Source organism: Anolis carolinensis, chromosome 5, assembly GCF_035594765.1.
Source record: "Anolis carolinensis isolate JA03-04 chromosome 5, rAnoCar3.1.pri, whole genome shotgun sequence".
In the NCBI taxonomy this organism is placed as follows: Eukaryota; Metazoa; Chordata; class Lepidosauria; order Squamata; family Dactyloidae; genus Anolis; species Anolis carolinensis.
In genome coordinates, this window is record NC_085845.1 from 49023222 (window position 1) to 49036898 (window position 13677).

Below are 13677 nucleotides of genomic sequence, written 5' to 3' on the forward strand. Positions count from 1 at the left end.
AAGTAGCTTGTATTTGCTAGGAATTTGGTAGTACTGGATCAGTGGGTATCCTGGGTTACATTTGATCAGGCTTCCTAGGATTAGTTTTAGTTGTTGCAGCTTAATGATGTAGACAAGCCACTTGAATTAGTCAGTCTCATCACAAGTACGCTTGATCCTTCTGCATGTTAGGTGATATAGCAGAGGAAGATTGTTCAGAAGAGTTTAGAGAGTTGTAAATGTCACACTGTGCTTTGAGGAGATGGTGGTGCACTCCTGAAGAGGCCTTCTCTGGATCAACAGGCATGTGACAACTTCCCCGTAACTATTATCACCTTTGGGGACAAGGTGCCTGAGCATATGATATCTTACTGGACCAGCTCTATCAAATGGCAGTCAAAGGCACTGTATTACAGTGATTCTGCTTCAATTATGTGGTGCCAATTCTAGAGAGTGGCAGTTAGGGATTCTTGTTAAGATTTTTAACTATTGTCCTATGAAGTACCATCATCCATTCTGCTATTGGGAAGGTCCTAAAGTGTTTTGGAGTGGGCTACCATCAGTATGCTTATGACACCTAGTGATGCTTCTCCTTGCTGCAGCTGAGATTCTGCAAGCATTCAATCAGTGCCTACATACTGTAATGAATTGGGTGATGGCCAATAAACTGAAGCAGAATCCTCTTAAGATGAAGGTTCTGTGAATTGGTTGTTCTCAATTCTGGAGACTGGATAAGCAATCAACTCCAGAAGTGGTTGCATTCCACCTGAAGGAGCAGGTGTATAGCTTGGGAGGATTCCAAGACTGATCTTTATCGAACTATTCTTAAAATATTTACTTAAAAAATATTTTTATGTTTAAAATGCTTAGAATAAAAAAAGGAAATCTATTTTGGAGTACATATGTTAAGCTGTGATTTTGGCTGAGTTTCCCAACTTGCAAAGGCAGCTTCGGAAGTGGTCCTGTGGGCAACAAGACGAATAAGAGGAAGCCACAGCCGAACCCACTTCCTCTACTTCCAGCAGAATCCCTATGACTACATCTATTGATGCAACCCACAGAAACTACCATAAACTATAACAGATTTGCCTGCATCATATTTAGCAGAAAATGCCCATGTGTCTTTATATAGTAACGCTCAGATTCTCAAGAATCCCTAAGAATTTTCTGTTATGTTCATTTCTATGAAGCACAAATTTAAATGTCTAAAGACCATGCACATAATAGAATGCAACTACAAGGCATATCCTAAGAAAATCACAGGAGGTTGTATAAGGAGCAGTACTTCTTAAATTGCACTCAGGAATTTTTTTCTGAAAAAAGATTAAAATATTCTGTGTTGCTTTATCCAGCTCTAGGAAAGGTGAACATAATCCCGGATTAGATTGGCATTAGGTTTCATCCAGCAAGACTCATCTCATGTTCTCAAAGCAAAGTTATAGCAAAATTATTAATCCCAAAGGTAAAGTGTTGGGACAATACACAGTATAGAAATTAAGGATCTGGCATATCTGTATGCATTGCTCATGATAAAGAAACAAAGGGCGCTTTGTGAACCATTTAATACAGCCTCTGGCCTGAAGCAGAATATTCAAAGCTAAAGCATTCACAGCAGATGGTTGTCTACTATCTACTAAAAGGCCGCAAAGTGCCTCATTACACAAACATAGTTCAAAGGTGTGGTTTCATTACTGTTTTTATGATGTCTTATGTGCAAAGAGAATGGATTTAAACATACCACTTTTTTTGTAGTTTTGTTGTTGTCGAGTTTTCCAGCTGAAATCCCAGATGTGTTCCCAATTGGTTTCTCAGTAGGAAGTGGAGGAGGATTTTCTATAAGTTCATTTAAAACTGAAAAAAATATGCATCACTTGCAACAACTATAAAACAAATATATGAAAGGAAAATAATAATTGAATTTATCAAGTAAATGGAACCAAACGCCTACTGGTAAGCATACATCTTTCACCTTTATCTAATTCTGGGAATACATGTGCATATGAAGAAATTTGCTTGGTCTCTCAGGGAAACTTTATCACTTTCAGATGAAGCATACCACAGACCAAGAAAATTCCTAGAGAGGACATATTTTGTTAAGTTTGTGGGTAAATCTTAACTTACCCGGGTATGGCAGTTGTACTTGCAATGTAGTTCTTTATGCAGTTAGAATGAGTATGGTCCTAGATACTAGCAATCTCGAATGAATAATTAAATCACAATTTAAACCTTTTTATAGTATATAGCATCACATTTTTAAAATCAAAGGATCTCTTATTATAATACATTAACTTTTAAAAGACAGTAGAGAAGATTTGTTATTTTAGGGAGATATCGTTCAGAGTGTCTATAAGATACAGTACAGAAAATCACTTACTGATGCTATACAAAGAGCCTTAGAGAATTAGGACTTCTAAAAATTTATAATTATCCCAAGTACATGCCAACAGGAAATAATAATCTTTTTAAAGAATCATTCTCTTCATATTCAGCTTGTACTCAAGCGTTACTACACACTCCAATATGTGATAAACTTTCTTGCCAAGAGTGTAAATACTTAGAGAAAGGCATCTTTTAAAAAGCATTTATTTTTAATTTTTTATTTACAAACTATTTTAAACAAAAGAATGACAAACAGGCCCAAATAATAATGTGTGATAAGTGGCATATGTAGAACATCCTTGATGATGAATGTCCATGATCCTGGAAGAAAATGTTCTCTGGATAAATTTAATCTTAGCTCTAGCCTTGGTGACTTCCAAGTTTCAAACTTCTTTAATTTGCTGATAACTAAAGCTAAAGGTTTTCCTCTAACATTAAGTCTAGTCGTGTCCGACTCTGGAGGTTGGTGCTCATTTCTATTTCTAAAACGAAGAGCCAGCATTGTCCATAGACACCTCCAAGGTCATGTGGCAAGCATGACTGCATGGAGCGTTGTTACCTTCCCACTGAAGGGGTACCTATTGATCTACTCACATTTGCATGTTTTCAAACTCCAAGGTTGACAGAAGCTGGGGCTAACAGAGGGAGCTCACTCCTCTCCCCAGATTCGAATCACTGACCTTTCGGTCAGCAAGTTCAGCAGCTCAGCGGTTTAACCCGCTACACCACCAGGGGCTCATTTGCTGATATAAAACATAAAAAATCTCTTCAGAAGCACCAAAAGAAATTGCACTGGAAACCTCAAGTTTTGAATTTACTGTAGATATCCATTTACGAATCTAGAAATATTAGTGCAGAAAAATAACCAAAAAGCTGTCTCGGCTTATCTATGCGTCAGTGTAAGTACTGTATCTTAACTCTTATAAAAAAGAAACCATTCTTTTTTCAGAGTAGAGAGGTGAAAAGCAAGAGCTTAGTCTGGCTAGTGAGAACCTGAAAGGCAACCTCTTTGGCACTTCTCCTATAGGACTGCTGAGATAATAGAGTGGTTGGCAGTTCTTTTAAGTTCCTTTTTTCTTACAGCTAATACTATATCTTAACTTTTATTGTTTTTAAAAGTAACAATTCCCTTCTCTGAGTAGAATTGCAAAAGACATTTTTAATGCCCAGCCAGAAAAATGGAGGCAGTGGCCGGGGCAGCCACCTGAGTTCGCCCTGGCAGTTTTTCCTCTCCCCAGACTTATCCATAGGTCATACCAAAATATGTAAATTTAGTCCCAAAACCTGTCATCAATTTACACATGAAATCGACTTTGTATAAGAATATATAGTAATCAAAACTGGATAACAACTAAACTGATAAAATACTGAATTTATGGAAGAGAAGTGTGGAGTGTGCCACACAGTGTTTTTAGAATTCAGCATGCAAAAATACACTAAAATCAGATATAATATTGTAAAAAGGTTTTTCATCACAGGCCTATCTAATTCTTTATTTTATTCTGTATTTGTTTTGTGAAAAATTAGCATTTTTTTCCCAACAGCAGATTCACTGTATCAAAAACAATTTCAAAATACATGAGATTCATCCATTCAATACCTTCTAAAGTACAGCTGAAAAAAATTAAATACTAAGATACTTACTTTTTGCTGATTTAGATGGGATTCGGATTACAGTTGGCTTCCTGGCAACAGCTGGTTGGACTACTGGTTCTTTTGCAGGCTCAGGTTTAGAAACCAAATTGAAAAGATCTAAGAAAAATTACACAATTTTGTACAATATTTTCAAAATAAGCATCAAAATGTCATTCATCATGGGAATGGTGTCTCATATGCTCAATGAAGAAATCTAGATGACAGAAATGTGAATCACATTTATGTAATTCTACAGACAACGTGACTGCAAAGACTTGTCCAATCTGGGCGGCTGCCCTTGTAAATTAACCTGTTCTTTATGTCTGAATGTCTAATGTTCTGATCAGTTATTATTATTTCCCCATTTGAATGAAGCTCATTTTGTATATGAGGTCTCTCAGTTTAAATGTCATTGCTCTTGTTGTGTCATTCTGATGCAAAGAACTGGATTGGTAAGAGAAATTAAATATACTTTGGAATGTTTGCTATTTGGCCAAAATTTCAAATGACATTCGATACACTGCAAAATTGGGACTTTTCACCTTTCCCTAACAACTTGCAGCTGAACAAAAAAACTGCCCCAGCAAGTTTACTTGGCCCCAGGAACAGGTTTTTAAATATGGACGCAAAGGCTGCAGGAGGAAGAGACACTGCTGCTGACCCACTCATCAGTGGAAGCATTTTCTGTTAGGTTTTTTGGTGTCAGCATTAGGAAGCTTTTAAAACACACACATCATCTGGGACCTCAGGGTTCACATTTGAAGGTATCAGAGATGTCCTCCAAACTCATAATTCACTGAATCATCAGCCATGCATTAACTCACAGGCAGCCTGAAAATTCTGTTTTAACCAATTTCATCATAAGTGGCAAAGAGGGAGGCTTTCTCGGATGCTCTGTAGCTTTTCTTCAACAGCTTGCTCAATCAATCAAATGGAACTAGCTGCCAGAGCAATACTGTTATTTGAATTCCACGCATAAATTGTGCAGTTATTTAAGTGAATACTTAGTACTATTCTTTTGTGTAGCTAAGTTCACCAAAGCTTAAGATAACCCAAAGATTTCTGAAGAGGAAAATCAGTACTTCAATTGACCAGTAGATTTCACAAAAGCATAATTCATATAAAATTGCCAAATATAATGATAGAGTTTCTTGAACTGAAGAAGTCTCACGTATTGAATAATTCTGTTTCATCAACATGTACGGTTACTGTTCTAGTTAACACAAATTTATTTCACCTCAAATATTGATGTGGCTGAAATTTCTGTGCTAAACATATATCTATAGAGTCCAACCGTTATATAGAATCAATATATTTCATTTAAATTTCTAAATACAGTAATTTATATAATGCTATAGAATCAAAGTTGGAGGAGACCAAAATAGCCATCCAATCCAATCCCATGCAGGAAAACACAATTCAAGCACTCCTGACAGATGGCCATCTAGCCTCTGCTTAAAACCTACAGAGAAGGAGACTGCCATATTCCAAAGCTGCATGTTTCATTGCCAAACAGCTCTTGCAATCAGGAAGTTATTCTTAATTATATATACAAGCCATTACAAGCCTGAATCCTGTATCCTGTCTTGTCCTAACCCAGCTGATCCGGGTAAATTGTGTGTGTGGGTGTATGGGGGTGGGGTGGGGGGTGGGGGGGTTATGATAATATAAATTGAGTCACAATCATAGCTAAGTAAATATCTTGACTATGAAAGTGATGGATGAGTAAAACATAGTAACTGTTTCACATTCACAATTGTATGTGAATTTAGGCAAATATCAATAACTACAAATCCTAAGGGGAAATTGAAATCCATTAGGGGGATTATTATTATGGTATATTGATCATGTTTTCATTTCTTTTATTGGAAAACTTATCAGGCAGTCTAACCAAACTTTAATTACAGATAACAGACCATAAGTAGAGAAGGTACAACCACCAAGAGACCTGTGGCTCCCAGATACTGCTAGCTGCCCCATGTCCTTCTACCCACTCAACTTTTCAGATGTGTGTATCAGGATTTTTTTAAATTCCCTTCACCACAATGACCAATATCATCCCCACAAAGGAGCCCCTGATGGCGCAATGGGTAAAATCCTTGTGTCGGCAGGACTGCTGACTCAAAGATCAGTGGTTAGAATCTGGAGAGCATGGGGAGCTCCTGCTTGTCAGCTCTAGCTCTTCATGTGGGGACATGAGAGAAGCCTCCCACAGGATGGTAAAACATCAAACATCCGAGCATCCCCTGGGCAACATCCTTGCAGACAGTCAATTCTCTCACACCAGAAGCAACTTGCAGTTTCTCAAGTGGCTCCTGACACACACAAAAAATTCCCCCAAAATCTCTGGGGCAGTTCTATTGACTTCTTAGATACCTTTAGGTGTTTTCTCCTTTTTTTGAATATAGGACGGGTCTTTGAACCTAGAACAGGTGAACCAGAGTGAAAAAAAATAGCTGATTCTTATCCTTCTTAGCTTGGAAAGCACTATTAGTCAATCTAGGAACAAAATAATTGACAAGACACCCTCTGAAACTGGGAGTGTGGTCCTAGGGCTGGAGCAGGGAAAATGCAGCCTAGAGCCCCTTCGAGTTAACCACTTTTTTGCTCCCAGATGTTGTCTATGCCCCCATGGGCTACTTTAGGCTCAGGAGAGGCTTTTTAAAAACAGGAAATAAACAAGGTGACTAGTCATTTTCTGTTGTTAAGACCTCTCCTGAGTCTACAATGGACCAGACATGCCTTAAAAATATTGTAAAAATGTCCATCATCCCTTGGAGAGAGTTTGGAAGTATTGAAGGGTAAAAATCTTAATTTTTGATGGAGATCTTTCAGAGGGCTGATGTAGTCCCCTACCCTCCAAAGGTTGCCCACTCCTGGCCCAGAGAATGCCAGAAAGGGCAATATCACCCCGTAACACCTGCTAGTTGCCTACTAAATCACAAAAACATGCACACACATCTTCTATATAGGCCACAGATAAATAAATGATACCTTTTCCACACCTAAATGATGTCACTATAAATCCATGTCCATCTGTTTTGTATAATTATTAACTATTCCTACAAGTTCTTTTCTATGTTGAAATCTCACCTGACTCTGACTGTGTAAGTTCTTGAAGAGTTGCTTCCGAGTTCACAGGTAGGAAATCATCATCAAAGTTAATTAGATCTCCCTCTACACATGGTGCACTTTGCACTGGAGCTGTTGAGAGGCCACTTCCTGGGGCCTCTGCCAGGGATCTGAAGGCACTTGTCTGAGCAGCTACAGAAAGCTTTGGAGTGGCACTTACTGGTTTAAGTGGAAGTAGAGGAAGACCAGGACTTTCAAAAGAGACAGATTTCTTGGGAACAAGTGGTCTAGGAGTAGGAACAGGAGACTTTCTCTGTCCTTCACTACTCTCTGAAGCTGGTCTGCTCCCTGGATTGAGTATCCCATTGCTGCTGCTTTTTGTAATGACTGGTTTAGGTTTCTTTGGCAATTCAGGCTTGGTTATAACATTGCTCCCAGTGTCCTGAAGCAGAAGGGGCCTCTCTTGGGAAATGGCCTTTAGTTTGGATTCTGTCCATGAATTCCATTCACCTGAAGTTCTGTTAGCTCCTGGCTTTGGCGCCACTACAGGTTTTTTTGCACTCACTATAGGTTTGGGGCCCAACAAGCGTGGCGATACTTCTGGCTTCTTAGTTAGTCCTGAAGTTTCCGTACTAGTTTGCGATTCAAAAGCTTTAATGCGTGACACTATACTACTTTCAGTCTTGTCCGTATCCATGTCTTCCATCACCATATAACTGTCCCAAAAGTCGTCATCTAGTAGTGAGACCAAGTGAATTGAGGGTGTATCCTTTTCAGTCTCAGACTGCCTTGTTTCTACTTGATTGCCTTGAGTATTATTTTGAGTATCTCTGACAACAGGTTTCAGATTGCCTTTCGATCTTGGTTTTGGCACAGGATGTATCACAGCATTAGGCGTCTCCTGGCTTGACTGGTCTTCCAAGACAACTAAGAGTTCTGCATTTATGGGATGATTGCTAGTTAGCAGAGATGATGTAGGTCTAGGTGGCTTGCGAGGAATTTGGACAGCTATACAAAATAAAAGGATATTTTAAAACACTTTTCTGAAGATTGCAATGTTTAATTCATTACTAAGTTAGGTTAATCAATTTTTATTAATTAACTTAAAGTGTCACCTCTCAATCACAAAATTATGGCATCAGAGACAATACACTCCAACCTTCTGCTCAATGCAGGATCTACAGTCAAGCTAAAAAGTTTCTCCATATAGAAAGGAATAAGTTGTTTAAGATAATATGGTTCCCATATATGCATGTCATAAAAACAAAAAAATGTGCTTTTTCTTTCAGAACTATTAATTAAATTCACAGCTTGGAAAAAAACATGCTTACAAGCCACACAGTTGACTGTAATTGTTAATTGGGGAGGGGGGCATTGAATGAGCCATAAGCCACATTTCAATATAAAACTAATGAGTAGGGATGACACTGATTTGTGTATGTGTGAAGATTAACATTTTCTAATTAAGAGGCTTTGAAGTGTATTTAGAGACATTTTGAGCAAAATCTTTCAAGTTTTCCCTCATACTCATTAATAACTTTAAAAAATAAACTAATGCAAAAACACCAATTAATGTCGCAAGTCAGGAGGAAAAAATCCTATAATGGTAATAGAAACAAATTAAGGAAGAAAGGCACACTTTCTAACAACTGACATTAGGATGATGTTTTCACATTAACATTCTAAACTTCAGCTTAAGTGAGCAATTAAATTATTGGATTAATAAATTACTCTGTTAATATCACTTTAACTCAGTGGTAGCCTTAATTCAGCCCCATCTTTACTAAACATATTGAAATTGTGATTTTTTTTCTCCTCGCACAGTTCCAATAGTTATGGGACCACGTCATTTCAATTAAAACATTTACTTTGGATGCTGCTTTAAAGAGTCAGAAATGTGGGAAAGCAGTTTTGTGTGCTTGTAGGCATTTGGGAAGGCTTTGATGTCACACAACATCTGCCCAAAAATAATACAGGAAAAAAATCAGGGAGCTTTGCAGGGCTGCTGACGGACTTTCAGAAGCCAAGAAATGGGGACCAGAAGCTGCATACAGACTCTGAGTGACACTTTCCTTACCCCTTCCAAATAATCACAAATGTGTGTTGCTGAAGGCTTTCGTGGCCAGAATCGCTAGGTTGCTGTGAGTTTTCCGGTCTATATGGCCATATTCCAGAAGCATTCTTTCCTGACGTTTCACCCACATCTATGGCAGGCATCCCCAGAGGTTGTGAGATATATTGGAAACTAGGCAAGGGAGATTTATATATATGTGGAAGGTTTGTTTGTTTCCTATTACAGTATTTGTATGTTCAGAGCCTTCTGAAATGTAGATTTGGAATGACACTGCCTCTTTCTTCCAGATCCCCCAGTTATGCACTAAAAGGAAAAGTTGAAAATTGGATGCAATTTAAACAGGATTAACAGATGCACGCTAGTATTGAGCATGACTTAGACAACAATTAAATCAAAACATCTTGAAGTTGCTGAGCAGACACCAAAGTAACACAAATTTTTAACACACCCATGAAAAGAAAGAAAGAAACCTTTTTTTGGCCAGCACAATTCATTTCAATCATCATACTATTACAATTAACAGTCATATACCTAGAGTGTTGTTGTGTTCGGAAAGAGCATGCAGATTACTTTTCACATTTATTCCTGGCAAACTGCTGATTATCTCTTCTGGAAAGTCAGTTTGTGTTGAAGATGTAGCAGTATTTCTAGAATAAGCACCACTGGCAGCATTATTGTTGCTGGTCGTGTTGACTTGTACTTGATTGATTTCTTTGATTACCTGTTCATATGAAGGAGGCTAAAAAACAAAAATGCCATGCTGAATTATAGAAGGCACAGTACATTTCTAACTATCAACACTTACGAAAGAACAGAAACTTCTACCACGTGCCATGATTTCATATAGCCAGTTATGTCCCCAGACTGTACCATCTGCATTAAAACCAAACTTAAAGCTATGTTTCTTCACCTCTGCTGGAACAAGGTCATTCGTTCTCCAAACTAGTCCTTGTTGAGGGATGCGATTTCTACCTGGAAACCAAGAGGTTGGCCCAAGTGGCTCAGCTGCAACTATTGTGATTTCTGGGCGTCTGAAATGGGGAAGAAAAAACATACACCAAGGTTATAGTTTTGACTACTGAGTAACTTTGACCGATTCTTTGATTTCCCTCCGATCTCTGTTTACTATACAACACTTTCCATCTTTGCAAAACAACAGGAACTGTTCACACTACACAATTATAGCAATATTGTTCCACTCTGACTGCCACAATTCTGTCCTATAGATTTTTGAAACTGGAAGTTTAAGGAGGCCCATTTGGAACTCTCAGCCAAAGTGGTCCATTGCCTCACCAAATTAGAGATGGAAACATCTAAGTTAAAGTAGAATAATAGCACTATATTATGGAGTATGAATGGGTCTTAAATGTCCCAGGTTTTTGCAGTATAATTTATATCATATGTTCTACTGTTTTGTGTTTTGGTCTTTTTTGACACTGTGTAGACATACCTTTTGGATTTCATCTATAAATCAATAGTAATTCTTAAGAGTTTCTACCAACCCCTCTGCAAATTTTTTGGAATTTTTACAACACATACACTAAAGTTTGTTTGGAATGATACAGTCTTACAGTTAGGGAATCCACTGTTATTTTTTCTGGACACTGCTGTTGTTCTAACAAGTAATACTGGAAGGACTAATCTTTGGCAACCTAAAACTAATGACAGTGATTTAAACACATTTTTTTCACAACTGATACAGTGCACATATGTGCGCACACATACAAGGCTCCCTTCAATATATTAATTCCCCAGTAAACCATCAGTAATGATGAACATTTTGCAATGTCTAACTGGCTTTTCCAAAGGATTGTACAGGATAAGAAGTAAAATACAATGTAGTCTACCTTGAACATGAGAAATTACTTTGAATTGCAGCATGAACCCTCACAGAAAACATTTGAATAGTTATGAATATTAAAACAAATACCAGTTCAGTGGTTCCTAACCTTTTTTGACCAAGGACCACTTGACTAGGGACCACTTTGACCAGGGACCACTCTCCAACATTAGTACCAAAGGGGTTATGAATCAGTTTTTGATCAACTTTAGATTCGGTTTGGTTATTTGCACTGCTGATTCAGAAAATTGCATTGAATAGACCACATCAGTTCTAGTTTCTGATACAGAACATATGCCATCCAGTAGTCACCATCTGCTTTCCCACAGAAAACCATGTTTAATAATCTAGAGCTGATGTCGTCTATCCAATACAATTTTCTGAATCAGCCCCCCAAATTACCCCAGGAACAGGCCTAAAAATGAAGATGGCAAGGCACTCCTACTTCCAGGCTCTCTCTTCTCTTCCCCATTTTTTTTCTTTTCACATTGGCCTCTCGCCAATCACTGAATCATACATACGCTTTTGTCCCTCAACCCAATGCTCCTTCTCTTTTGCTACACTCTTGCTTTCTATTTTTCCCTTACATCCTGGGGGAATTTAAAAGAGCCTTTATCTCTCTTTAACTTCCCTCAAGACCTTGGCTGGCACTCTCTCTCTCCTCCCAGGTTATCACATTCTAGTTCCCCAACTGCAATTAGTCATATTTGTAAATGATTTGCTTTATTTAAACACATGTAGAGTAATGAAATTGTTGAATGTAACATACACACACATCATTCTAATGTGAGGGTAAGGATATGCATTATTTTGCTACAAAATGTAATTTTCCAAGCCCTGTATTCAAGTTATTTGGAACATTTGGATAATTTTGATATGTACTTAATATTTTACCCCTAAGTCAGCAATGTTCTGCCACCAATAATTCAGTTTTCAATTTTGGGGGGTGATTTGGTACCTTTTAGAAATAAATTCCACAAATATGAAACTTTAATCCCTAATCTCTTTTCTTCACTAGCTTTCGACAACTTTCTCGCATCACAGAATTCCTGTGTCTTTAATAAGTGCAGAAGATGCAAAGATTCAACAGATGGTTTCCCAAACAATAGGGATTCTATCAATTTTGCTCATGCCCCCATGCATATTGTGAGCATGTTCATTAGTTGTGTGTGTGTGAGTGTGTGTGTGTGTGCGCGCCATTTTTTCATGGTGAAGCCATGCTTAAAAGTAGCGTCAGAAAAAGCTTACATAAAATGAAACAATAACATTTCCAGACAATGCAATAAACATTACTATAGATTTTAAAAAATCTTAATCAGCGAAACAATTCATAGTAATAAATATCTACTAAGGTTAAACAATCCAGAAACAGTGTACACTATATTAAGATCCCAGTGTCCATGGGAATACGTTACTGGCCAGACCAGGTGTTTCGCTTTCACTTTCTTGCAGCTATTTTGAAAATCTATTGTAATAACTTAGTAATAATATATTAAAAAATGTTTTATCTTAGGACATAAAGAAGTAATGGTAATCCGTAAATTAATTGAAATAAAAAGGACTGAATGTAAAAACACTTTCTCCAAAAAATGTTAGGAGAAAGAAAGACTAATAACTAAAAAGAAGAAGAACAGGAGACAATGTCATCTAATACACAGTCATGACACGTAAATGTTGACTATTTGCCCGTTGGCACACTTTTGTTTGTGCTGATGAAAATGATGGATTTAAAAAGCTGTTCTTCCAAAATCTTTTTCATGTATGCTTGCCAATGGGCAGATTTAGGAACAGGTGGGGTTCTTGGTTAATTCCAGGTAATGATTCTGGAACAAAGGTTTAGCAATGCATGAACAATAACAAAAAAGCAGCCAACATGTTGTGAGCTTTAAAGGAAGCTTTAAAGGAAGTCAGCACAGGAAATAGGACAAAGCATTTCATTTTGCATTGAAGAACTCTCACTTTTTCAGTTCTGTATTATCTTTGCTGGGGGAAGGACGTTTTTTTAATAAATAAATAAATAAATGTTATATAGAAAGCAAACATGATTATTGTATATCAAATATGTTTGAAAAACTGATGAACTAAATGTGATAGTAAATAAAAATGAGTGTGGTGGTGGAGTAGCTAGAGGATTGGACCCGAGTCTGGGACACCCCAATTCAGATCTGCATTCAGTCATCATACACATTGGATAAACTGGCGTGGGTTACACTCTTTCAGCCCAATTTAACTCACAGAATTGTTGCATGTAAAACGTGGAGAGGAGAGCCATATATACCACCCTGTGTTCACTAGAAGAAAGGTGGGATATATATCAAAGTAATACAAAATAAACAAATTATAATGATAATTCTGGATTGCTGTGAGTTTTCCGGGGTTTATGGCCATGTTCCAGAAGCAATCTTTCCTGACGTTTTGCTCACATATATGGCAGGCATTCTCAGAGGTTGTGAGGTCTGTTGGGAACTAAGCAAGTGGGGTTTATATATCTGTGGAAGGTTCAGAGTGGGAGAAAGAACTCTTGTCTGCTTGAGGCAAGTGTGAATGTTGCAATTGGCCACCTTGTCTGGCATGGTGGTTGTTAGAGTGATCCAGCATTTCTGTGTTCTCAAATAAGCTGTGTCCAGGTTGGACCAACCTTGACACAGCTGAACCAACCTGGACACAGCATATTATTTGAGAACACAGAAATGCTGGA

At 37.7% G+C, this 13677-nt stretch overlaps 1 protein-coding gene across 6 annotated transcripts in view; it reads right to left on the minus strand.

Moving 5' to 3' along the window:
• The window catches only part of sh3d19 (SH3 domain containing 19), an 86091-nt gene that overhangs the window by 29972 nt on the left and 42442 nt on the right, over positions 1 to 13677 (minus strand). For all 6 annotated transcript variants that reach the window (XM_062981072.1, XM_062981071.1, XM_062981074.1 and 3 more), the window contains 5 exons: positions 10050 to 10170; positions 9671 to 9878; positions 7087 to 8073; positions 4003 to 4110; positions 1718 to 1830 (listed from right to left, as the gene is read on the minus strand). In XM_062981072.1, the coding sequence (XP_062837142.1) occupies positions 1718 to 1830; positions 4003 to 4110; positions 7087 to 8073; positions 9671 to 9878; positions 10050 to 10170 (1537 nt within the window). The remainder of the gene's footprint in view (positions 1 to 1717; positions 1831 to 4002; positions 4111 to 7086; positions 8074 to 9670; positions 9879 to 10049; positions 10171 to 13677) is intronic.